This window comes from Melanotaenia boesemani, chromosome 9, assembly GCF_017639745.1.
Source record: "Melanotaenia boesemani isolate fMelBoe1 chromosome 9, fMelBoe1.pri, whole genome shotgun sequence".
NCBI lineage: Eukaryota > Metazoa > Chordata > Actinopteri > Atheriniformes > Melanotaeniidae > Melanotaenia > Melanotaenia boesemani.
This window is the reverse complement of record NC_055690.1, coordinates 36,210,730-36,237,001: the sequence shown is the minus strand read 5'-3', so window position 1 is coordinate 36,237,001 and position 26,272 is coordinate 36,210,730. Positions and strand designations below refer to the sequence as shown.

Below are 26,272 nucleotides of genomic sequence, written 5' to 3'. Positions count from 1 at the left end.
GGGATCCAGCTCAGTACGGGACAGGATGGTACAATCTTTTTTTGTTTCTACTGGTAAAAACTGGGCATGGTGCGAAAATATCCGATCCAACCTGTCCCTTCCATTGGGATCGGTAAGGTTGGGATAACAACAGAAAGGTCCCAAAACAGTGGGACGGTTATGGTCGGATTTTCTGGGACCCATCCCAGTTTTTGCCTGTGGAAACGCAACAAAAATGCGTACCGTACCAGTAGTGTATCACACCCAAGCCAGGTGGTAGAGATGCTCAGACAGGTTTATGTCCACAAAGCTTTTATAAAATGAATTGTAGTCACTTAAGAATTTGCCGTATCACAGTGGTGCAGGAGGCAGTTAAAGGGACATAAAGTCTGACTGAACCATCCATCCTCTGGTGGGTCTCATCACCTTTAGGACCTGGTGGTCCGGGTGGTCCTCCATGCCCCTTAATTCCATCAATGCAGATTCCCTTTCTTCCTGGACAGCCAGAAGGACCAGGGGGTCCAGGAGGACCTTTGCAACCACGGTCGCCTGGAGGACCGCATGGGCCAGGAGGGCCACAGGGACCAGGGGGCCCCTTCTCTCCTGTACATCCTGGGGGGATTGGAGATGGACAGGAGATTGGGATTACTGATTATTCCCAGCTCTGCTGAAAGTTAAACAGAACTTGAACTGAGGACTCACCTGGTTGACCTTTCTCTCCCTCAGGCCCCCAGGGGCCGACTACAGTCCCTAAAGATGGACAAGTGGGTGAGGAAGTGAATCAGAAACTTTCACGGTGGAATCAAGTTAGTGGCTGATCCAGAGACTCTGGAGTCCATCACCGACCAGCCAGAAAAGTCTGACTTTAACCCCCAAAGAGGTTAAAGAAAAATATTTGATGCGGTTGCATTTATAATCCAGATTATTTTCCATTTAGAGCCCTGGTTTTATCCCAGATTTGGATCTGTGGTCAAAGAGAGATCATTTCGATTCAGTCTCTCACCTCCCATGGATCCTTTCTCTCCAGGAGGTCCAGGTATCCCATCCTGTCCCTGGTTTCCCCTTGGACCAGCTGGACCAGGATCTCCAGGAGGGCCGTCATTACCTGAATATGGAGATGTAATGAACACCGAAATAAAAAGCAGAAATCACTGCTGTCGGTGGGTCTAACATGAATAATACTGCACCTGGGAGGCCGGGGATTCCACAGGGTCCATCTTTCCCTGGAGGACCATCAAAACCCTTCACACCAGGAGGCCCAGGAGGACCTGTGACCAACAGTCAGGTTCCTATTTCAGTCAAACTCAATTTTTTCTAAAGTACATTTAGAAGGTGTAAAAAGAAAAAGGACAATCAAACATGAATTATGTAAATTTCTACTTTAATTGAAAGTCAAGGTGCAGAAAAGTGTTAAAAAAAGAAAATAGAGGTCTGTTAAATGAGTTTAAACCAATCTATTTTAAACTTTCTACGTACAAAACCAACTCCAAAACAGTTGGGTCTCTGTGTGCAATTTAAATAAAAGCAGAATCTTATCAGCATATTTTATTCCCAGTAGAAGGTAAACAACATATCAGAGGGTGAAACTGAGACATTTCACCATGTGATGAAAATATGAGCTGAAAGTGACTCTGATGGAGGGTCTGGAAAACGTAGTTCCATGGCCACAATACGTTATTTATCTTCTGCTGGGAAAGGGATCACCAAGGGGAAGGTTTTCTCTTAGCCATGTTGTCTACAAACATCTGGAGCCGACTTTCAGAGAGAAGTGTTTTCTTTAGACGGTTTCTCATCATTCAGGGGCTTTGTTTCTAAACCTGAGCGTAGCGAAGCCGACTACAGGTGGTGTACGCGGGGATAACAGGGAACGTGGCGCACAGAAACATCCAGATTTATAAAAGCATGCACACACTTGTCCCACACCTGTTTCTGTTAAATCAGAATCAACTGTAAAGTTGGAGCACGTGAGGGAGCGCCTTGCCCCGCCCACATGGTGGCTTTAAAAGGTCAGGTGACCACCTATAATAAATATTCATCATATAATTTCCATGATGGCTCAGGAGGGAAAAAGAGGGAAGAAGAGGATTTCTCCAGAATGTGAGACAGATCCTGATGGACCACGTTGGAAAACTAGAACAGGTTTTATCTGGTGGGGACGGCATGGTCATCCCCAGGTCAGAAAGGTGGAGGAGGGCAGCAGGTGGAGATGCTGTCAACGCCGTGTCAGAGGAAGAGAAGAGGATCAGCTCATTTATTCCTTTGTTTTCATCTAGAAAATAAACATGTACAGATACACCTGAGACTGGCAGCAGTTATTTAGTGTTAAATAATATTTACACTCAGAGGAAGTTCTGCAGGTGCAGATGGACACCATCACCACTTTTAACCAGGTGGACAAGGAGCTGCAGGAGATAAAGTCTGGAGGGAAACTGGCACAACACTAAAAAGCTTTGTGCAGAAATAAAAGCACCAGCAGCGATTCCATTCCTGTTCTCCCCCAGTGTAGGAAAATTCATGTAACGTTGGGACGAACTTATAATGCCGTCTAAAAAGTCTGGCATCACATGGCTGAAGGTCGCCTGTGAGATCTCCGACCTGGCAGCCGGGTCCCTCTGGAAGGTGCCGGTTGCCAAAAAACCGAAGTAGCACCTGCAGAAGGACTGGCGTGGCCTGGTTGCTCCTGGTTGTTCCTGGAGCGGCCTGGTTGTTCCTGGAGCGGCCTGGTTGCTCCTGGTGCGGCCTGGTTGCTCCTGGCGTGGCCTGGTTGCTCCTGGCGTGGCCTGGTTGCGGCCTGGTTGCTCCTGGCGCGGCCTGGTTGCTCCTGGCGTGGCCTGGTTGCGGCCTGGTTGTTCCTGGAGCGGCCTGGTTGCTCCTGGTGCGGCCTGGTTGCTCCTGGCGTGGCCTGGTTGCTCCTGGCGTGGCCTGGTTGCGGCCTGGTTGTTTCTGGCACGGCCTGGTTGCTCCTGGTGCGGCCTGGTTGCTCCTGGCGTGGCCTGGTTGCTCCTGGCGTGGCCTGGTTGCGGCCTGGTTGCTCCTGGCGCGGCCTGGTTGCTCCTGGCGTGGCCTGGTTGCTCCTGGCGTGGCCTGGTTGCGGCTGTCCAACATCACAGCACACAGCAGTCGAATGAATGAATGAATGAGCTGGGTAAGAGTCTGCATGGAGGTAAGAACATTCTCCTGCCAGGTTCAGTTTTATAAATCCCAAAAGTTGACTAGAATTGGCGTACACTGGTTTTTGTACCTATGTCAGCTTATTTCATACATCGATTTTACGATAAGTTGATGGATTACAGAAGTGGGCTGTTTTCTGAGTCCCAGAGACAACCTGGAACCACCTGCTTAACAACTGATTCTGGGCTTTTAGTGAAATCTAAACTGTGGATATCTTTCATGAAAACAGTATCAGACCTCTGCATCCTGGTAGTCCAGAGGGTCCCTTAGGACCACAGGGGCCACAGATTCCTGCATCACCAAATCTTCCAGGATTTCCTGGTGGTCCTTTTGCACCTGGAGGTCCTTGACATCCTGGAATCCCCTAAGAGGAGGACAGAGAAGGAGAAGCAGCTCAAAATATATTCAGGTCAGAAGAAAAATGTCGCTATGGTAATAAAAAAAAAGGAAACACCCTTATTTTCAAGGTTTTATATACAGTATATCAGGACTCAAGAAAGGCTGGTTCCGGTCCTGATGGAGGTTTTCCTTCCTGGTCCTGGTCCAGCAGCAGGTTCAAGAGACATACTGTGTCCATGAAAACCAGTTTGAACACCGTGACACAGTTTAATCCCATTAACAGCTAAGATCAGGGGAAATCTTACGTCAGCTGAGCTCCTCCTCTTGCTGTTTGGACATCCTAACTACAGGTTTCTTCACAAAGGTCTCAAAGACTCTGGCGCCAGATCTGGTCCAGATTGTGAGCTGGTCTTTATTTTTGGGTCTCTTCCCAGAGCTTCTAAAAACAACTGTAATCAAGCCTCTGCTAAAAAGGGACAATCTAGACACAAATGAGCAACTACAGGCCGATCTCAGATCTTCCTTTTCTAAATAAGATCATCTAAAAGCCGTCAATGACTTTTTAACACAAAACAACTGCTACGATGTCTTCTAGTCAGGTTTTTTTTTTTTTTTTTTTTTTTTTTTTACCCTGTCCTGTCCAGCATCCTAACATACAGAACGGTGGTCTGTGTGCCATATTTTGCTTGACAGATTTGCTCTACCAAGGGAGACATGTTATATACATGGCTGCCCTTGATATTTTTATTATTTTTATTGTAATCTTATTTTCTTTAGTCTTATATGTCAGTGCCGAACCTGACAGGGAGATAGAGGAAGAGAGGAAAGGAGAAAAGGACAGGATTAAAATGTGGAAATAACAGTTGTCTATGCTGCCCAGAACATATCACAAAAAAAACAACAACATAAACTACCACAGTACTACATTCTAGTCAGGTTTTAGACGGCACCACAGCACCGAGATGCTCTGGCCAAAGTCATTAATGACATATGTTAGAATACAGATGATGGAAAAATGTCAGTCTTAGTCTTACTGGACCTCAGTGCTGCATTTGAACCAGTCGACCACAATATATTGGTTAAACGACTGGAGAACTGGGTGGACCTCTCTGGCGCTACACTGGTTTAAATCTTATCTAGAGAATAGAAAGTACTTTGTATCAATAGGTAACTTTACATCTGAGAAGACAAGAATTACACGTGGAGTTCCCCAAGGTTCCATCCTGGGGCCTCTTCTGTTTAACATCTACATGCTCCCACTAGCACAGGTCATAAAGAACAACAACTTTAGTTACCATAGCTACGCAGATGACACACAGGTTTATATTACAACGTCACCCGTACAGGCTCTTGGTAAATGCAATGAGGAGATTAATGACTGGATATGTCTAAACTTTCTTCAGTTAAACAAAAACTAAACTGAAGTGATCGTCTTTGGAGCCAAACAGAAAGCTTCAGTCTAGACGCCTAAAAACCACCAACCAGGCCAGAAATCTGGGTCTAGTAATGGACTCAGACCTAAAAACCACCAAGCAGGCCAGACATCTGAGTGTACTCAGACCTTAACTTTGAGAAACACATGAAGGGAACCACAAAGTCAGCCTACTATCACCTTAAGAACATATCAAGGGTAAAAGATCTGATGTCTCAGCAGGACCTGGAAAAACTAGTCCAGCTTCCATCTTTAGTCGGCTTGATTATTGTAACAGTGTTTTTACAGGTTCTACCTAAAACATCAGTCAGACACCTGCAGCTGATCCAGAACTCTGCTGCTCCAGTCCTCACTAAGACCAAGAACGTGGACCACATCAGTCCAGCTCTGAGGTCTTTACACTGGCTGCCGGTCCGTCAGAGAATAGACTTTAAAGTTCTGCTGCTGGTCTAGAAAGCTCTGAATGGTTTAAGACCAACATACATCAGAGACCTCTTGACCCAGTATGAACCTACCAGAACCCTCAGGTCATTTGGATCCAGGTTCTTATCAGTTCCAGAGTCAGAACCAGACATGGAGAAGCTGCATTCAGCTTCTATGCTCCACATGTCTGGAACAAACTCCCAGAAAGCCTCAAATCAGCTGAAACACTCAGTTTATTTAGATCCAGGTTAAAGACCCACCTGTTCTCTGCTGCATGGACTAGTTTTTATTTAGAGTCCAGATCTGGATCTGGTTCTGTTCAGCCAGAATTTATAAACTTGATCATGTTTTAATGCTGTTTTTATCTAATGTTCTTTCCTTTTTCTTTTGTTTTAATGTTAAATTATGCTTCTTGTATTCTGTAAAACACTTTGAATCACCCTGTCGTTGGATTGTTATACAATGAACTTGCCTTGATGGAGGGTTTCCTTAGCTAGGTAACTAATGACAGGGTTTTTATGAACACAGTTAACATAAATTGGACTGACATGAATCAGATAATAGACTGGATTGTATCTATATCATAAAGAGAACAAGTTTCTTTGAACAGTTCCTCCTAAATGTCCATTTATACTCGGCGGAAAAGACGGAAAGTTTCGTCCTTCTTCTGCATCAGTTATGTGCATAATTTGGTCCATTTTCAGGAAGCTTAGCTATCGTTTGCTTGATGCAGAAGACGGAGCAGAATCAACATGGCACGCTACTGAAAACAAACAAAACGCCACAAGCTAACAGGGAAATATTAAAAAAATATATACATATATACTCCAAACCACACTAACCCGGTCACTCTGGATCACATCGAAGAAGATCTCATCAGCCCGACGGATTTCATCGAAGAAAGCTTCCAGCGGATCGTAATGGGTAAGTCTAACTCTGCAGCGACGGCCTCAAAAACCGGCTCCAGTTCTAAAAGAGTTCGCCCGGCGGAATCCCCCGAAGCGACCAGCCCAGTCTCTCCAACCGGCAGCGATACGACGGATATTCTAATCTCCATCGACGGGAAGCTATCCAGCCTCGATGCCCGGCTCTCCCTGCTGGAAGTTCTTCATCGTGAGTTTCAATCTTTAAGGGAAAGTTTGGAATATAGCCAAAAGCAGGTGGAAGCTCTTACTACGGAGAACAACACCCTCAGAGACTCAGTGAAAACCCTCACCGAAGGAGTAAGCCGACTATCAGTGGAAAATAAAAAAATGAAAGAGTTAGTCCTAGATCTACAGGGCCGTAGCATGAGAGATAACCTAGTTATTTCAGGGATCCCAGAGCAGGTGGAGGAAGATACAGAGGCAGCTGTTAAAAAATTCATCAGAACCAACCTTAAACTTCCAGAGGAAAAGGTAAAAGCCATCTCTTTTCATCGGGTTCACCGCATAGGGAAAAAAAAACCGGAGGGCAGACCCAGGCCGATAGTAGCTAAATTCGTTCTCCACAAAGAAAAAGAGGAGGTGAAGCGTTGCGGCAGACAGCTTCGTGGGACTGACCTTAGCATGAGCGATCAGTTTCCCAGAGAAATCCAGGAGCGTCGCAAGATCTTGTTCCCCATCAGGAGGAAATTCCCGGACGGAGGAGCCCGCGCTGTCATCTCGGTGGACAAACTTTAAGTCAATGGACAGCTACATCGTGACCATAACACCACTCCCTGGCTCTACTGACCTCAGATATGTATCCACACAATGCACACTTTGACCAGGTGTTATAAACGCTAATCAGACTCACTGGGCTTAAGTCACAGAGTTTAATGTTTGTTCACAATAGACAATAATACTGCCAGTCTCTAATATTCACAAAATGGACTTATTTTTTATGGGTTCATTTTCTTTTTTCACCCACTTCCCCCTCTTTTTTGTCGTTTTCTTCCTGCTTTATTCTTCTTTTCCTCTCTCTCTGCACTCTTTTTTGTTTTTCTTTTTTTCTAGCTGCCACCTCATGGAACCATATAACACTAATGCTAAGCTGCACAGTACATTTAGTAATACCTGTATATATAACCCAACACTCACATTCATTAATTCAAGTACATTTAATAACATTCAACACAGGCACACAACATTACGCATACATATTCATACACTTACACACACACACACACATACACATTTATATTAACAAGAAGCATCCAACACTCACTTTTTCACCACAAGCATGACCATCCTTAGATTTATCACTTGGAATGTGCACGGAGCTGGGACCAGAGAGAAGAGACTAAAAATCTTTAATAGATTAAATGATCTGCAGGCAGACATTGTGTTCTTACAGGAGATTCATATGACAAAAACAGCAGTGAATGCTCTCTCTACAACAGTTTCCTCATGTTTACTCAGCCTGTTTTAACTCCAGACAGAGAGGGGTAGCCATTTTGATAAATAGAAAAGTAACATTCACAGAAATCAGCGTTATCACAGATCCAGAAGGGAGATTCATCATAGTAAAATTATCTATTCAAAATATGAAGTTATGCTTAGCTAACTTATATGGCCCAAATGTTGACAATCCCTCCTTCTTTCACTCTTTCTTCACATCACTTTCTGAACACACAGATAGCACACTGATCACAGGAGGGGATTTTAACATGGTTCTGGGCTCAGCTGATAGGTCTAGTAACACTGTAAATCATCGAAACTGGCAATCCACAAACACTGTTAAACAATATATGGAAGATTTTGGACTTTGCGATATATGGCGGTCTTATCACCCTAATATCAGAGAGTACACCTTCTTTTCCCCAGTTCACCATTCATACTCTAGGCTAGATTATCAAGATCAACAACATTTTATTTCAAACAAGTTGCAGACATAGTATACAACAGAAAACAACAAGCAAACTACATATACCAGTTTGCATGGTTTGAAAAGGGAGTGGAAGAAGCAATGCTTTTAAATTTCCACACCCCAACCCACCAACATTCATCCATACACAACACAGTAACATTAGGACAAGACAAATACACACAGACACAGGCCCACATACTCACCGACCACTACCCTACCCTCCATCTGTGACATACATCAATACATTATACACTGCTTAAAGCATCAATCTCTCTCCTCCTGATACCTCCTTATCACTTCTTTTTTAAACATCTTTTTAAACTGAGCAAGATTTGTACAGTTTTTAATCTCCTCTGCTAAATTATTCCACAGAATGACTCCCTGTACCGAGACACACATAGATTTTAGAGTGGTTCTTACGCTTGGTTGATAGAATGTCTGATTTCCTCTTAGGTTGTGGTGTTCATCTCTGTTTTTAAAGAGGTTTTGGATATTGGCAGGAAGAGAGTTTTTTGATGCCCTAAACATAATTTGAGCAGTTTTGTAATCAACCAGATCTCTTAACTTTAACTCGAATGACTTAACAAAAAGTGGATTAGTATGTTCCTTAAATTGGACATTATGGATGATCCTAATAGCTCTTTTCTGTAGAGTAACTAATGGTATTAGATGTGTCTTATAGCAGTTCCCCCATACCTCTATACAATAATTTAAATATGACATGACGAATGAATGATACAGTATTCCCAGAGCATTTTGATTTAAAACAAAACTGGCTCTTTTCATTACACCTACACATTTAGCAACTTTTGACTGTAAATAACTAATATGGGGTTTCCAAGAAATCTTTTCATCCAGTACAACTCCCAAGAATATATTTTGTTGGACTTTTTCGATTACGATATTTTCAATAGTTAGTTGCACAGGTACATTACTTTTCCGATTTCCAAATAAAATATATTTAGTCTTTTTTAAGTTCAGTGATAATTTATTTGCATTAAACCAGTTTTTTAACTTACAAATTCCCCGAGTTATTTCTTCCAAAAGTTGCTCCATGTTTTTCCCTGAACAAATAATATTTGTGTCATCCGCAAACAAAACAAATTTCATTTCTTCTGATACATTACAAATGTCATTAATGTACAGTAAAAACAGTATTGGACCTAATATTGACCCTTGAGGTACTCCACATATAATAATCTTCTGCTCAGATTTATATTGGTCCATCTGTACAAACTGCTGTCTTTCCCCCAAATAGCTCTGTATCCAGTTCTTGATGATTCCTCTAAAGCCATACTTTTCCAACTTGGTCATTAATATGCGATGATCAATGGTGTCAAAGGCCTTTTGTAAATCGATAAAAATACCCATTACATATTTCTTTTTATCTATACAGGTTGTTATTTCATTTATTAAATCAATTAAAGCAAGGTTAGTTGATCGATTGCGTCTGAATCCATATTGTCTGTCAGATAACAAATTATATTTTTCAATAAAATTATGAACTCTGATCTCAAATAATTTTTCTAAAATTTTGGAAAACTGAGGCAAAAGGGAGACAGGGCGGTAATTTGTATATAGGTGTTTATGTCCTGATTTGAAGATCGGGATAACTTTGGCTATTTTCATTTTAGCAGGGAATTGTCCACTTTTGAAAGACAAATTGCAAATGTAAGTGAATGGCTTGATTATAGCTTCTGCGACTTTCTTTATTGTTTTCATGTCGAGATCATTAAAATCCTTTGATGTTTTATTATTGCACTTATTTATAGTATCAATAACTTCTTTCTCCTCAACAGGAGTGAGGAACATTGAATTCGAGTTGATCTCTAGTGAGTCTTCTATTGGCTCATTATTAGTTGGTATTTTCTCAGCCAATTCAGGCCCGACGTTTACGAAGAAGCTATTGAAACCATCCACAATTTGCTGTTTGTCTCTAATAATGTTATTATTTACCATAAAATGATCAGGATAACTTAAGTTTTTCATTCTTCCTCCAATAACATTGTTTAGGACCTTCCACATTTCTTTAACATTATTTCTTTTGCGATTGAGTAGTTTAGTATAGTAATCTTTTTTACATTCACGCATAATACTAGTCAGTTTATTTTTATACTTTTTATATTTTAATTCAGCATCCTTTGATCGGTATTTAATGAATTGTTTATATAGGTAATTTTTCTTTTTGCATGCATTTAATAATCCTTTTGTTATCCATGGAGTTTTTGTGTGGTCTTTTTTCCTACACTTTTTAAGTGGACAACTCTTGTTATACAATGTGATAAATATTTCAAGGAAGGAATTGTAAGCTGTGTTTACATCCGATTCTTGGTATATAAATTCCCAATTTTGAGCAAATAAATCGTTCTTGAGAGCTGCTAATGATTCTTCTGTTTTTATCCTACTGTATTTTAAACCACCATTGTTAATATTTGTTCTGTCGTTTACATCATACACCATGAAAACCGGGAAATGGTCACTGGCATCATTTAATAATATACCACTAATTACGCTGTTGTCAAAACTGTTGGTGAATATGTTGTCGATCAGGGTAGCACTGTGAGCTGTTATTCGAGTAGGTCTTGTAATTAGAGGGTACGTGTTTATACTAAACATTATATCAATAAATTCTTTAGTCGAATTATGTTTTTTTGCTTTAAGAAGATCTATATTATAGTCCCCACATATAAAAATGTCCTTCTTGGTCTTTGTATTGAATAATCTTTCCATCCAGTCATTAAATAAATTAATGTCTGATCCTGGCTCTCTGTAAACACAGCTTACAATTATGTTATTCTTTTTTTGCACAGCGATTTCCACAGTTATGCATTCAAATACTTCTTCCACAATTAATGACATACTTTCTATAGTTTGCCAATTCATATTTCTATTAATAAACAAAGCGACACCCCCTCCTTTCTTGTATTCTCTATTTTTACAAATCATTTCATAACCATCCATGTTGAAATCGGTCCCTTTATCGTTATTTAACCATGTCTCGGAGAAGGCTATTATGCTAAAAGGTGTTTTAAACAGACCCAAATAATCTTTGATACATTCAAAATTAGAGTATAAGCTCCTACTGTTAAAATGGATTAATGATAGTTTCCCCTCCACGTTAACAGTTTCGTTGAATATGGTGTCAGTGTAATATGTACAGTTATTGCTCATATTGTTAAAGATGTTGTTATCTGGATCAATATCATTTGTTCTAATTTGAGATTTGTAATCAATGCACTGAAAGGATTCAAATTCTAACTCATCATTGTTAACAGTTACTATAGAATCATCCTCAGATATAGAGTTATCACTATTATCACTGTACATATTAAACTAACTCAGTATATGGAAAGGATGGGGTGAGGGGTATGTGGTCAGAGAGAAGGCCCATGCACAGACAAACAAACAAACAAACACCAAAAAAAAAACACAAGACAAGACAAACACATAGCACACACACACTGCAGGTGGACAAAAAATAATATATGAAGGGATATAAAGAAAAATTGCCTACAGGCGTTGACTACTAAGTAAAATGTATTAAAGAAAATTTAATTGCTGTTTTTTTTTTTATTTATTTATTTATTTTTCCTCTGAAGCAAGTACAGTCTTCTATAAATTTATGTAGCTTCTGGGCTACATAAATTAAATTTTTCCACTTCTTTTCCAAAAGTATTAACTGTACCCAGTCACGGACAAAGAGTAATTGCGTCACAGATCATTAAGTGAGCATACACTGAGAAAACGCTCACTTACTTCACTTATCCATGGACGTCTGAGAATCTTGAAAGAAAATTTCGGCTTCTTTGAAACTGCGGAAGAATTTTGGCTTTCCATTTACCATTACCCTCAGCGTGCTGGGATATAGCAGCGAGTATTTGATATCAGCCGAACGCAGCTTTCTCTTGACAGCGTCAAATTCCCGACGTTTTTGGACCAGCCCGGGACTAAAATCCGGGTATACTTGGACCGTAGATCCCTCGTAGAGCAAGCTACCCTTTTCCCTGGCCAGCCTCAGAATCTTCACCTTATCCTGAAAGTTTAAAAACTTTACCAGGATAGGCCTTGGTCTTGGAGGGCCAGTTGAAGTGCTGCTGGCAGCTGTAGTGCGGTGTGCCCTCTCCACCAGCGGTGCAGTGGGGAAGTTTTCTTCTCCGAGGAGGGCCGGGATCAGCTGTTCCACGAAGGTGACCATGTCTCCCCCTTCACGTTTTTCTGGAACATTAATAAACCTTAGGTTGGATCGTCTGCTTCTGTTCTCAAGATCTTCCATCTTATCCTTCAGGTAAGCATTATCTTTCTCTAGGGATGTCACCCTCTTCTGCAGGTTGTCTACATTATCTTCATTGTCGCTCACTCGTCGCTGTAGTTCAGTCAGTTGGCCCGTAATAGAGGATAGTGAATGTTGAATATCCATTAGGCCAGTCTGAACAGACCCAAACTTAATGTCCAAATGGGCATTGACTTCTGAAGTTACGTCCACTTTGATCTGCCCTATTGCTTCTCAGATGGATTGTAGGGAGATGTCCGCCATGACTCACCGTAAATAATCGTGTATAACTTCAGCAAAAGTCTTGTTTACAACAGAGGTCACAGTAAACGCAGGCTGGGACGTAGTTCAATCACCGGGAGTGCAAATTTTTTGCTTTGGAGGTGGTTTAACAGCTTAAAATTATAGAGTAGTCATGAGCCCTGAGTCAGCCGTTCAAGCCACAGCGGCCATCTTGAAAAATTTCTTTTTTTAATTATTTTCTGGTTAGCAGCTCTTTGGTGAGGTTTCAGAGAACCAGATTCACCCCATCACTATCAGCGACCATGCCCCAGTTTCCTTTACTTTGAGGAACACGAGAATCACACCACGGACTAAAAGGTGGAGATTTAATACAGCGTTGCTTAAAGATCCCGACTTTATCAGCTACTTCACAAAAGAATGGGCTATATACTTAGAAAACAATGACAAACCAGGAGTCTCAGCATGTGTTCTGTGGGAAGCAGGGAAAGCGGTAATGCGAGGCAAAATCTTCTCTTTTGCGTCACATAAAAAAAAGAACGAAAACTCAAAAAAATTAGAATTAGAAATAAGAATTAAATCATTAGAAGACGCCTACAGTGCTTCACCAGATGAACCAACGATGAACCAAATAAGGAAGGCTAGACTGGAATTAAATTAAATAATCAACAAGAGAACAGGATTTCTGGTGCAAAGATTACGCTTGGAGACATTTGAACACAGTAATAAATCCGGAAGATTTTTAGCTAACCAGTTATAAATAAATAAGGAAAAATCTACCATATCGGCTGTTAAAGATTCAATAGGTAATATTACGCATGACCCAGATGCAATAAACAACATCTTTAGAGATTTCTATAAAACTCTGTATACATCACACTTAGATCCATCAGACAATGATATCCATCATTTTCTTAACAACATAGATCTTCCAGGTTTACAGCAGGAACAAGTCGCGGCCTTAGATTCCCCCCTCACAGTGGAGGAGCTACATGAAGCCCTTAAACATATGCCCTGTAAAAAAGCCCCAGGTCCGGATGGCTTCCCAGCAGAGTTCTATAAAGAATTCTGGTCAATACTGGCCCCAACATTTTTCAAAATGGTGACACAAATAAAGGAAAATGGTTACTTACCCCCAAACATAAACTCTGCCACCATTACTGTACTATTAAAACCAGGTAAAGACCCCACAATACCATCTAGCTACAGACCCATATCACTGATAAATGCAGACCTTAAAATAATTTGCAAAGCATTAGCTGGAAGGTTAGAGAAAGTAACTCCTATCATTATACACCCTGATCAAACAGGCTTTATAAAGGGCAGATATTCCACTGTTAACATGCGGAGACTAATTAATATAATAGATTATTCTACCATCAATAACCTGGAAACAATAATAGTTTCTTTAGATGCAGAGAAAGCTTTTGATCGTGTTAACTGGAAATATTTACTAGCTACTTTAAACAGATTTGGCTTTGGCCCATCTTTCATCAACTGGATTAAAATCTTATACAGTTCTCCTAATGCGAGTGTTAGAACAAACGACCAGACCTCTCCAAGTTTTAATCTACAAAGGGGTACCAGACAAGGTTGTCCACTATCTCCCTCACTTTTTGCTATATTTATTGAACCGCTAGCCACTGCAATTAGACAAAATAAAGCTATTAAAGGCATTCAGTCCAAAAATATATTTCATAAAATAAGTATTTATGCTGATGACGTTTTACTATTCCTCCAGAACTCACAAACCTCTCTATCTGAAACAATCTCACTAATTAATAAATTCTCATCACTGTCGGACTACTCCGTTAACTGGTCTAAGAGTACAGTTCTACCCATCAACTGTAGCTTTCAAAATCTACCCAGCATCACCTTAAAATCAGGTAACATTAGATACCTGGGTGTAAATATTCCCTCCAGGCTCTCAGAACTAACAAAACTTAATCACACTCACCTTCTTAAGACTATAGAAGATGATCTTGCTCACTGGAAATCTCTACCCATTTCACTCATGGGGAGAGTCGCCACCATAAAAATGATGGTTCTACCCAAAATCAACTATTTGTTTTCTATGATTCCTATGAAACCCCCCTCTACCTGGTTTAAATCGCTAGAATCACACATCTCCCGATTTCTCTGGAAAAATAAACCACCCCGGATCAGTTTAAAAACTTTACAGAAGCCGAAAGATAGAGGAGGATTAGACTTGCCTAACTTTCAACATTACTTCCTAGCTAATAGATTGCAATATGTCCTAAAATGGCTCAAACCTAGTCCACTAGATGACCTGTGGATAGACATAGAACAAACATTTTGTGACAATTTGGAAATTTCTGATCTTCCTTTTTTCAGCTTAAGTATAAAAAAGCAAAAGTGCTTTAAAAGTGTCAACATCAGCACTTCTCTGACAGCCTGGTGGGAATTTCTCAATAAAACCAACTCCTCAATAATAACATGTAAACTCACACCCATCTGGAACAATCCTGATATTCTACTAAACAAAAATATGCTAAACTTTAACCAATGGATTAACAAAGGAATTAAATACTTTGAACATATTATCCATAACAGAAACATTTTGTCTTTTAATACACTCTCATCACAATATGGGATTAACAGCAACAGATTCTTAGAATATCAACAGCTCAAAACCGTAATACACACAAAATTCCCCCTTCACCGAACAGATCTGGAACTTCCTCCAATAGTAGCAGATTTTATGGACCTCTGTACCCCAAAATTACTTTCAAAAATGTACAGATTAATGTTAAAAATAGATGACTCAAATTCCCTACCTACTTCAAAATGGGAGATAGATTTATCCATCAATCCTAGTCAACCATTTTGGTTACAAATATGTCTTAATGCCTTTAATATGACAGACAGCCCAAATTTACAACTCATACAATACAAAGTCCTCCATAGAACGCATTATACAGGACAAAGGATGTTCAAGATGGGTCTTAATCACTCCGATATCTGCACACAGTGCACAGGTAACACAGCAGATGATTACTTACACGCTTTATGGCTTTGTGCACCTGTCCAGAAGTTCTGGAATAAGGTTTGTGAGGATTTATCAACATGGGTTAGATGTAACATTCCTGCATGTCCAAAACTTTGTTTACTGGGTGACCTAAGTGACATTAATATAGACACTAACAAAGCACATATGGTCCTCACGGCCTTATGTATCGCAAATACTGGAAGTCTAAAAACAATCTAAATATTAACCAGTACAGAAATCTCCTGTTGGATCACATCAGTCTAGAGTCTGTATCGGCATCCATTAAACACCAATCAGTTAACTCTCAGTCTTCCTGGACCCCGCTGATTAGTCACATCACGTAGTGGGAAGGGGTGCTGGGGTCTAGTCGTTCTGTGGGGGTCAGGGGTGGGGCTGGCTGGGGGGCCTTGGGGGTCCATCGGCCCTGGCCGTTTCTCTGGGTCGGTGGTCGGGGGGGCCATTGAGTAGGGGACGGTGTGGCTGACTGGATCCGGGGCCTTGGGGGCCTGGGGGCTGGTGCTCACTGGGGGCGGGCCGGGGGACGACTGGGGGTCCGGGGCTGTTGGGGGGATGGCCTGGGGTTGGGCGGTGGGGGCCGGGCGGGGGGGGGGGGGGGGGGGGGGGGGGGGGTTGGGTGCCCCGGGGTCTCGGGGCTGCCTCCCTCCAGCAGCTTGGTGGGCCCTTCCTGGGCCTCGGGGGGGCTTGGTCGCCCTGGGCATGCCATCGGGGTCGGGCTGATCCGATGCCGGGCAGGTACCCTTGGGATTACAATGTGTCCGTTGGGTCTAAGGGAGGGGTAGGGGGTAGGGGGAAGGGGGGCGGCAGGAGTCCTGGTGGGCAGTGGGGATGGAGTCTGCTCTCCTTCTCGCTCTCTCCCCTCCCGCCGGGGGCTCCTTTGGGGAGGATGGGGGCGCTGTGCCTTGGACCCGACCAGGATGCGTGTGTGCGGCCTGGGGCTCTCTGGTCCCCTGGTGGGGTGGCGTGGGCTGCCGGGGGTGGGTGGGCGTCCGGGCGCTCATGCGCTGGGCTCTTGGCGGGGCCGGGCCTTTGCCCCTCTTCCCTCGGGTGGTCTTGGGGAGGCGGGGGCGCCTACAGCAGCCAGCTGGGGAGTTGGCTGCCTGGGACGGGGATCTCTCTCCCAGTTGTGCCCCTCCCCGAGCCCCTCTCCTCCCCCGCCACCCCACATCACACACACTACACATAGGGCACTGTGGGGCGGGTGGAGGCGGTGGGTTTGGCTGGGGGGTCCCCATTGTGGGATCCCCCGGTGGACCCCTGCGACTGCCCGCCCCACTAGATTTTAATCACAACCTAGACATCAATATACATTTAGGGCCTCGGGGGGATGGGCACATGGGCTGTGGGTGGGCGTAAAGGAGCCACCGAGGTGGCCCTTCCTCCATCCCCTCCCTTTGTGACCTCTCTCTCCCCGATTTTATTTACATGTTAGACACTACCATATTTAACAGTACTGCACTACACACATAACACACACTCACACACACTGAGGGAGTCCTGAGGGGGTCCTGCTGCCTGGCAGTGGGGGTTGGGGGGGGTTGGGGGGGATGAATGGGTAAGGGTTGGGGTAAAGAGGGTTTTTTTTTTTTTTTTCTTGGGGGGGGGCGGGGGGACCTGCGGACATGTTCTTGTCCCTGGGGTGCCTAGCCTTGGTGTTGGGTTGGCGTGGCCCACGGTGGTTTTGCCTGGGGTGGTCGGGCCCCGTCGGGTTCCTGGGTGGGGCTTTGCTGGGGGGAAAGGGTGGCCCGCTGGGCCTGCTCGCCGTCGCCCTGGGCTGCCCGGTGCCCCTGCCCCGTCGCGCCGGGGGTTCCGGTCTGGGGACCCATCTGCTCTGGTCCGGGTGGGCCGCTGCTCTGTCTGCTTTGGCTGTCCCGGGCTTGGTACTCTGTGGATCTGCTTGGCCTTTGGGGCCTCGGGCTCCCCCCGTCCCCCGCTGATGCTTCGGGGTGCGGCGTGATCGCGGCCCCCTTGCGGGTACACATTTCCTCCCTGTTGCATGGCCACACATGCATATTAACACGTGCATGCTCACAAACGTGCTCGTCTCTCCATCCTCTTCTCACTAGATGTAGCTGATGTTTGTGTGTTGGTACGTTCATCTGCAGGTACGTTTGATGACTATTGTAATTTTTTATATTATCATCATTCTATCTTTCTTTCGGTATCATGTAGTACTGTGGTAGTTTATGTTGTTGTTTTTTTTTGTGATATGTTCTGGGCAGCATAGACAACTGTTATTTCCACATTTTAATCCTGTCCTTTTCTCCCTTTTTTTTTTTTTTTTTTTTTTTTTTTTCTCTCTCTCTTCCTCTATCTCCCTGTCAGGTTCGGCACTGACATATAAGACTAAAGAAAATAAGATTACAATAAAAATAATAAAAATATCAAGGACAGCCATGTATATAACATGTCTCCCTTGGTAGAGCAAATCTGTCAAGCAAAATATGGCACACAGACCACCGTTCTGTATGTTAGGATGCTGGACAGGACAGGGTAAAAAAAAAAAAAAAAAAAGAAGACGGAGCAATACCACCAGAAATCGCGGGGCAGTGCTAAGCTAACATATGACCAGGGAACGAAACTAACCAGAGATGATGATCAGGGGGTAAAAAAGCAGAAGAAGAATGAAGACGAGCACAGCAACTGTAGAAACTGTGCAAGCTTTTGAAGACTGTATGCAAGTGTTTAGGGCGTGTTGTTCGGTTGGATACAACTTCATAGCGGCGCATCAACGATGTTAAACAATGTCTGAAACCGACTTTGGCTTGTGGGAGTGACCTCTGAACTCAGCACTGCCCCCTAGTGGAGGAACTGACTTAACAACCATGGCAACGTAAAGGACGCATGGAAGCATGGGGATGGCGACGTATGACTGCGTTTGTAACAGATGTCGCTATCTTTTGTATTTGGGGGGCATAAATGGGCCTTAAGTTAAAATTGTCCTTTTTTCATTCCTTTTATTCTTTTTAGATGAATGTCTCGCTGTCTGTGTGGATATATGTTTATGTTTTGCAACGTTTACGTACTGAACGCTTGAAACATGAACCCTGACAACAGACTCAAGGCTCTGGATGTATCTGATCATTTTTAGGGTTGTGACATGGTCCAATTGCTAAATACAAATAAATATTTTAATGTTCTGTTTTATGGATGTCACACCTGCTAGCAGCATTAAGACCTGATGAGTACATCTGCAGCCACGTCTACAAGGCTCTGCAGGCCTTACTGGGAACAAAAAGAAGGGCTGAGGTTGATTCATGTGGCATACCTTCTCTCCTGGACATCCTTTGGATCCTGGTCCAGGTGGGCTTGGTTCCCCTTTAATTCCTTTAGGTCCGTTTATTCCTGGTATTCCAGGGTCACCAGGAACCCCGCATTCCCCCACTGAACCTTTCTCACCTTTACAACCTGGAGATACAACATGAGATGAGGTGAAAGAGCCAGAACTCATCTGAGAGAAGTATTCATACTGTCCTCCTACGGCCATCCTCTGGGAAGAACTGGGGGTGACATTGACTCTTTATTTAAATTTGACAAACACATTAGCACCGTTATCAAGGCTAGCTTCTTTCAGCTGAGGACTCCTGCCAGAATCAAATCCCATTTCACAGGCTGATTTTGAACGAGCAGTTTACACATTTGTAGCTTTGCATCTGGATTATTGTAATGCTGTAATGTTGGGTTGGACCAGGCTTCGGCCTACAGAGCGTATTAAATGCTGCAGCCCACCTACTGACTAAACCTAAGAGGCATGAACACATCTCCCCTGTTTTGATCGGCTTCCTGTCTGTTAGCATGTCAAATTTAAGGTTTAATTGACTGGTTTTTAAGTGTTTGCACACTATGGGCCCATCTTATCTGAATGAGTTGTTGCAGCCCTGCACTCCGCCCAGAGCCCTGAGACCAGCTCCTGCTGGTCGTCCCTAAAGCCAGGCTAGAAACCATAGGTGATGGAGCGTCTCCATGGCAACGCCCAGACTGGAACAGCCTCCCTCTGCCTGTCAGCTCCTCTCTTTCTGTAGATTAAACTGAAAATGTTTATTTGGTTTTATGTCTTTATTGACTACAGCTGGCTGTCACCTGAAGCTGTTTTAATGTGCTATATAAATATATTTGAATTCATATCCTTCAACTTTTCCACATTTTGTCACCACAGACTAAAACAAAGTGATGCACAGCTGAACAAAAATCATTCATGGTTTTTTCAACATTTTTCATAAATAATCGGTTTTTGTCCATTTCTATTCAACCTCCCTGAGTCAGAGCTTTGTGGAACCACCTTTCCCTGCAGGTCTTATGGGGTATTTCTGCTTCTTTTGCTCTGTAAAACACTGGGTGGATAAAGTTTTTTATAAATAAAGTTGAGTTGAATCATGAATTTGTGTTTTCTGTATTATAGACTGAAGGTGACAGATAGTTATATATATTAGATATTAGACAGCTGAGGTAACGTTCTACACGAGGCTAACTAGTGCGTGAAACATAGGCGGCCATGGTACTGGCTTGGTCCAGGTTGAGGGTTTGGTGGGTAAAACTCCTGTTACTCTTAAAAACAGAACCAGACTTCAGCCAGTAGAATCCAGCTGTGATGATTGGCTGATCTTCGTTTTTTACTCGCCAACATGAGTCGTGTTTAAAGGCTCTTTTCTCTGTGACATGAAGGACTTAGTATGTGATACCAATTAGCTCTTTTTACAAAGTTCATATTTTGTATATGTTCTTTAAATCTGTTAACAGTTTGGCTTTAGATAGTGGAAAGGAAAGCTGTTATTTAAAGGTTTCCAGACACCCAAGAATCCCTGGATTTCAGACAGATTCTAACCAAAGTTAACAACTATCCTACTGGAAATTGCTGTTAGAGATATCCATCGGTTGGCTGCCCCATTTAAAATTTTCCTGAATAAGCCCCTGCTTCCCATTCCCCACTGGGACATTGCACTGCAAACAGGACTTCTAATGGCTGTAATTTAAAGCATGACAGAATATGGAAATGTTCCAGGTTGTGAATACTAAAATTCAGGTTTTAAGCTGACTGGACAGATTATTGTTCAACATAGTAACAATGTTGGAAAGACATCAACTCTTCCAGGTCCTGACTTAGTAGATGCTACCTGGCATCCCTATCCGTCCTTTGTCACCAGGGGGCCCAGTTATTCCTGGAGGACCTTTAAGTCCATCACTGCCCGGGTCTCCATCAAATCCTGACCAACAGAGAAAAAGATTACTGATGGATTTGATGGAAAACATAAACAGAGGTGGATCCCAGAATCAACAGCTCATAGGGAGCTGTTTAACTGTTCACCTTGTGGTCCCGGTCTTCCAGGTTGACCGTTTTTGCCATCCGGGCCCTGTATCCCGCGGGGTCCCACCTCTCCTTTCACACCACAGAGACCTGCGACCCCTAAAGATAAAATGGGAAGCAAACAGAAAGGTCACTGCCATGTAAAGCAACAAACCCAGACCAACCTTATCAGCTGTTCAAGTTCATACAACAGATATTATTTCCTCTAAGCAGTTGCTAAGCAACAGATGGAGATTCAAAGATGGTGGTTTTTAAATTTAATAGACAATAAGCACGTTAGCTGTTGTCATTATCTCTACTGTTGATGCTAACCAAAGCAGAACACATAATACCAGGAACCCCATGATAGACCCCTGAGGAACCCCAGTTATTAAAAACTCATGCTGACCCAAAACTAAACAAATATACAGAAAAGAGAAGAGATTGAACCAGAGATCAGGAATACAATATCTGTATCAGCTGATAAAATGCTTAAAAATCAATATTGGCTTTATTAATGCATTTTATTTATAAGGCACTTCTGACACAAAGACACATTTTTCTAAGTGCTACACAGGAAATGCTCATAAAGTCAAATATGGCTGCTTCGGAATAATTTCAGGATTCTCACTGTGAGAGAATCAACAGGTTTTGTTTTTATGAAGATTGTGGCATTCACCAATCTAAGAACAAACTATTTCTCGGTCTATCAACAAGTTTGTGAATCTAACGGAGTGTTTTTGTAAAAAAACTTCCTAAGTAAAACTTTGGAACAAATTTAAGAAGATTCGTAAGAAGATATTGGTGAATGAGGTCCAATCAGCTTAAGGTTGGAGGAATTTTACAGTTTTGTTTAAAATGTTGTATAAAAGAAAACTGATCAGAAAAAGTCAGTAAATTTGTGTTTTGTGGATTATTTCCTTGTTGTAACTATAAATCTGAAACCTTTGGAAAGCCTGTTTATTTCCCTTAATCATCAAATCAATTTTATTTATAAAGCCCTTTTCCTACCAAATGCAACGCAAAGTGCTTTACATGGTAAAAACATTATATGCTTATTTAAATAAAACAAGCCTTCAAACACAGACATGCACAAAGCAGTTAACCCCTCATTCTACACAAACATGAACTTCCTGATTTAGAGTTAGAATATAAATAAATAAATAAATAAATAGTATTAAGTTAAAAGTAATACATATTAAAAGTAATAAATTACAAATAATATCTAGCTTGATTTCCGCCACTGCAACCACCCAGAAAAGGGTAGGCCAGAGTCCACACCACAGCCGTAGGGCTGCAGTTCAGGACCCCCAGCCACCTGGACAAGGCAAGGCAGTTTATTTGTACAACACATTTCATGTACGGGACAATTCAAAGTGCTTTACATAAAACAAAAGCATTACAGATATTAAGAAATAGTAAAAGACAGCAACACATAGCAAGAATCACAATAAAATAATTACATTAAAATGATTAAAAGCAAGGTGAGTTAAAAAGTTAACATGCAGATTTCATGCATAGACACGAGAAAAATGTTTTTAACCTGGATTTAGAAGTTTCTACATTTGGGGAAAGTTTAATCTCCACTGGCAGTTTGTTACACTTGTTGCAGCATAACAGCTAAATGCTGCTTCTCCATGTTTAGTCTGGACTCTGGCCTGGACTCTGGCTGGACCCTGGTCTGGACTCTGGTCTGGACCCTGGCCTGGACCAGTTGACCAGAGTCTTTGGATCTAAGAGCTCTGCTAGGTTTATATTCTCTGAACATGTCACAGATGGATTCTGGACCTAAACCGTTCTGGGATGTAAACAATCAGAAGGGTTTTAAAATCTATTCTGTGACTGACTGGAAACCAGTGTAAAGATGTTAAAACTGGTGTGACGTGTTCAGATCTCTTAGTCCTGGTTAAAACTCTAGCAGCAGCGTTCTGGATGAGCTGCAGATGTTTAATGTTCTTTTTAGGAAGTCCTGTTAAAAGACCTGCAATAGAGTCAATAAATTCTTCATTCACACGAATGTCTTGCAGTGTTTCAATCCTCTTCTCCAGCTGTGTTATCCTCAAAGAAAGTTGCTCACACTCAGTGCAGCTCACTGATGCTGCAGGGTTAGGAGACATCATTCCACTAGTTCTCCGATGGTAATCAGCTAAATTTATCAAAAAATATATTCGTTCCAGTGATTTATAAGTGACCAGGAGTCCTTGTTCCTAAATTTGTTGCTGGTAAAGATAAGAAAAAAGAAGAAAAATGTAAGCAGAAAGGAGAGCAAAGCAGGAAGCGTCCGCACGGCAGCAAAGCAGGAAGTAGTTTTAAGTAACTAGCCTAAATTAGTGTATAAAATTGAAATTGGTATCAATAAAAAATATATCATGCATCTCTGGACACCAGTCTAGACTAGAATACCTGGGTTTCCAGGTTCTCCACGATCCCCTATGGTCACAATGTCTGTCTGGATCCCTTTTGGTCCAGTTTGTCCTTTGTCCCCCTGGGGCCCTGGAGGCCCCGGAGAACCCCTGGCCCCATCTGCTCCTGTTTGACCTGAGAACATGTTGAGAAGGTCAGACAGAGACAATGCTACAATAATGAAAACCAGATAAATTGATGTTTATATGAAACCTGTTGGTCCCGGTGCTCCAGTTTCTCCTGGTATCCCATCTTCTCCTGGACTCCCAAGATGTCCCGGGAGACCCTTGTCCCCTCTGATCCCTAACACACAAAAACACATTGTTTAAAACATGGCATCTCGTGAAGTGATCTGTTCTTTGGGTATTTAGTGGTTTCTCTGGTTGCTTTTTTAAATGTGACCCGCCTTCTCACCTGGGCTCCCTGGATTACCATCCAGCCCTCTTTGGCCCTTTGGTCCACCATATCCGTCTATCCCTGGAGGTCCTCTAAACCCCATAGGCCCATCTGGCCCTGGAAGACCCCTGGTTCCCACGCCTGGCAACCCTGGATCTCCCTGCAAACCCTTAGGGCCTCGGACCCCTTACAGACAAGACAGTGTGAGAGGTTCTCTAGAATCAAGAGACTTCAGTTCGACTCTGAACAGTTGACAGATCTGGTACCTGTGAATCCAAGGAAGCCTCGGAATCCTTGCTCTCCTGTAGGTCCATTAGGTCCAGGAAGACAGAATCCAGTCAGGCCAACAGGGCCAGATAGACCATCCAGACCACTGAGACCTAAAAAACACTTCACTCAGTTCACTCAGTAACCTGATTATGGCTTTGGAACCACAAGAGTCCTGGTTCTAGATGGTACAAGAACTGGTTCTGTTTTTGGTTTTCCCTTTTCTCTTTTTTCTTAAATAAGACTGTCCAACTAATGATGATTCCTGGTTTATTCATCAGCTGCTTTAGTGTTGTGGTTTCCACCAGGAACCAAGAGAGTTCCTGATCTGCCGATCATGGGCAACCAGTTGAATCTGATGGAATCCAGCAAACATGAAATATAACAACTTTTCTACCACATTAAATGCTGACATTAAAGAATGAATTATTTTAAACTGTAATGACAGTGAGTTTAAAACACGTAGTGTTAATGGAAGTCAATGGGGACGGTTTGGTCCACAAAGGTCCTCAGACAAAGTATTTCATACCCTATAAAAATACGAGGCAAGAAAAGCAAGTTTATTTGTAGCACAACTCAAAGACAAGGTGAGTCAAAATGCTTTACAGAAAATAAGAAGCATTACTGAACATTAAAAACAAGAGAAAGGGAAAAAAGAACATTAGATATTAATAATAAAACATGATCAAGTTTAAAAACTCAAGCTTAAAAAAGATGCAGATTCAGACTTTTTAAAATAAAAGCTCATCAAATGCAGCAGAAAACAGGTGGGTATTTGACTTAGATTGAACTAAACAGTGTTTCAGCTGATCTGAGGCTTTCTTGGAGTTTAAGACGTACTTTATTCACCCGAAAGGGCCCAAAATCCTTAAAGAAAATACACATGTTTAACCAAAATGCTGCAAAAAATGTCCCAGGAGGGCATGAGAGTTAATTTCTACTAGACTTCTGCTACCTTTGGGCCCTGGGACACCATCTTGTCCTGTAGATCCTGGTACTCCCACCAGTCCTGGAAGTCCAGGATTTCCTTGTAGTCCCACAGAGCCATCTTCTCCTGGAGGACCCGGCTGACCCTGCCGGCCTGGGACACCATCCCCTTTATTCCCCTGAGACCACGAAGACCAGCAGAACAGGAAACAAGAAGGTGAAATAATGATGGAAAACATGTCTCCAGCTTAAAGACAGCAGGTAAAACGGAAGTTTTGTATTTTTACGTCACACATTCAGGTTTTAGCTCAGCTGAGTTTTACTGAACATTTATGCAACTATTAAATTCCAGTAAATAGAAGCATGTGGAAATTCCAAGGTTTCACACACCAGGACATTATAAATCATCCGGTCCTGATCAGCTCTTATATTTATACATACAATATAGGTACAGTATATGTAATGTGTGTCAACATAATGCCAAGGAGGAAAGACATCAGCAATGCTCTTGGAGACGCAACAGTTGCTGACCATCAGTCCGGAAAGGTCATTTCCAGACTTTCTGGAGTTCACTATTTTGCACAGAGAAAGATTATTCACATATCAGCTATCAATCTTTTCAGGAGTGGACGTTCCCGAAAGTTCATCCAAGGTCATACTGTGGAAAAAAACTCAAATCTCCATCTCAGACCAGACCTCAGTCAGCAGGTTCGATGTTAAAGTTCAGGACAGTTCAGTTAGAGAAACTGAACCAGTACGGCTTGTTGGAAGGTTGCAGGAGAAAAAAACAACATGGCAGCACGGCTCAGACGGGCAAAGCTGCATCTGAACAAACCTCCAGCCTTCTGGACCAGTGTCCTCTGGAGAGACCAGACCAGAGTTTGGTTCTTAAACTCCTCATAGCTGCAGTGAGCATGGTGGTGGAAGGATGATGGTCTGGACTCCTGCAGTCACTGAGTGGACCATGACCTCCTCCAAGTCAGGTGTGAGTCCATCTGTCCCGTCAGCTAAAGCTGAAACCGTCTCGTGCAGCTGGACAAAGATCCCAAACACAGCAGCAGATCCACACCAGACCTGGTCCATCAGAGTTCAGACCTCATCCTGACTGAGATGCTGAAGACAAACCTCACTGAGCCGAAGCGCCGTTGGAAAGGAAGCAGAATTCCTCAGTGAGACATGAGCTGCTGTTCATTGTCTGAGGTTTGATGTCCGGATACGTTAAATTTGTTGTGTTTGCTTCATGTATTTAATAAAATCGGATTGTTTTTATAGATTTTTAATTGTTCT

The 26,272-nt window shown here is 42.5% G+C and overlaps 1 protein-coding gene across 2 annotated transcripts in view; it reads right to left on the bottom strand.

Annotated features, from left to right (window-relative positions):
- col4a3 (collagen, type IV, alpha 3) overlaps positions 1-26,272 on the bottom strand; it is a 76,406-nt gene that overhangs the window by 9,658 nt on the left and 40,476 nt on the right. For both annotated transcript variants that reach the window (XM_041995190.1, XM_041995189.1), the window contains 13 exons: positions 25,014-25,164; positions 24,058-24,171; positions 23,810-23,977; positions 23,609-23,698; positions 23,396-23,530; positions 21,014-21,112; positions 20,823-20,912; positions 18,980-19,119; positions 3,388-3,514; positions 1,167-1,247; positions 983-1,084; positions 682-729; positions 406-591 (listed from right to left, as the gene is read on the bottom strand). In XM_041995190.1, the coding sequence (XP_041851124.1) occupies positions 406-591; positions 682-729; positions 983-1,084; positions 1,167-1,247; positions 3,388-3,514; positions 18,980-19,119; positions 20,823-20,912; positions 21,014-21,112; positions 23,396-23,530; positions 23,609-23,698; positions 23,810-23,977; positions 24,058-24,171; positions 25,014-25,164 (1,531 nt within the window). The remainder of the gene's footprint in view (positions 1-405; positions 592-681; positions 730-982; positions 1,085-1,166; positions 1,248-3,387; positions 3,515-18,979; positions 19,120-20,822; positions 20,913-21,013; positions 21,113-23,395; positions 23,531-23,608; positions 23,699-23,809; positions 23,978-24,057; positions 24,172-25,013; positions 25,165-26,272) is intronic.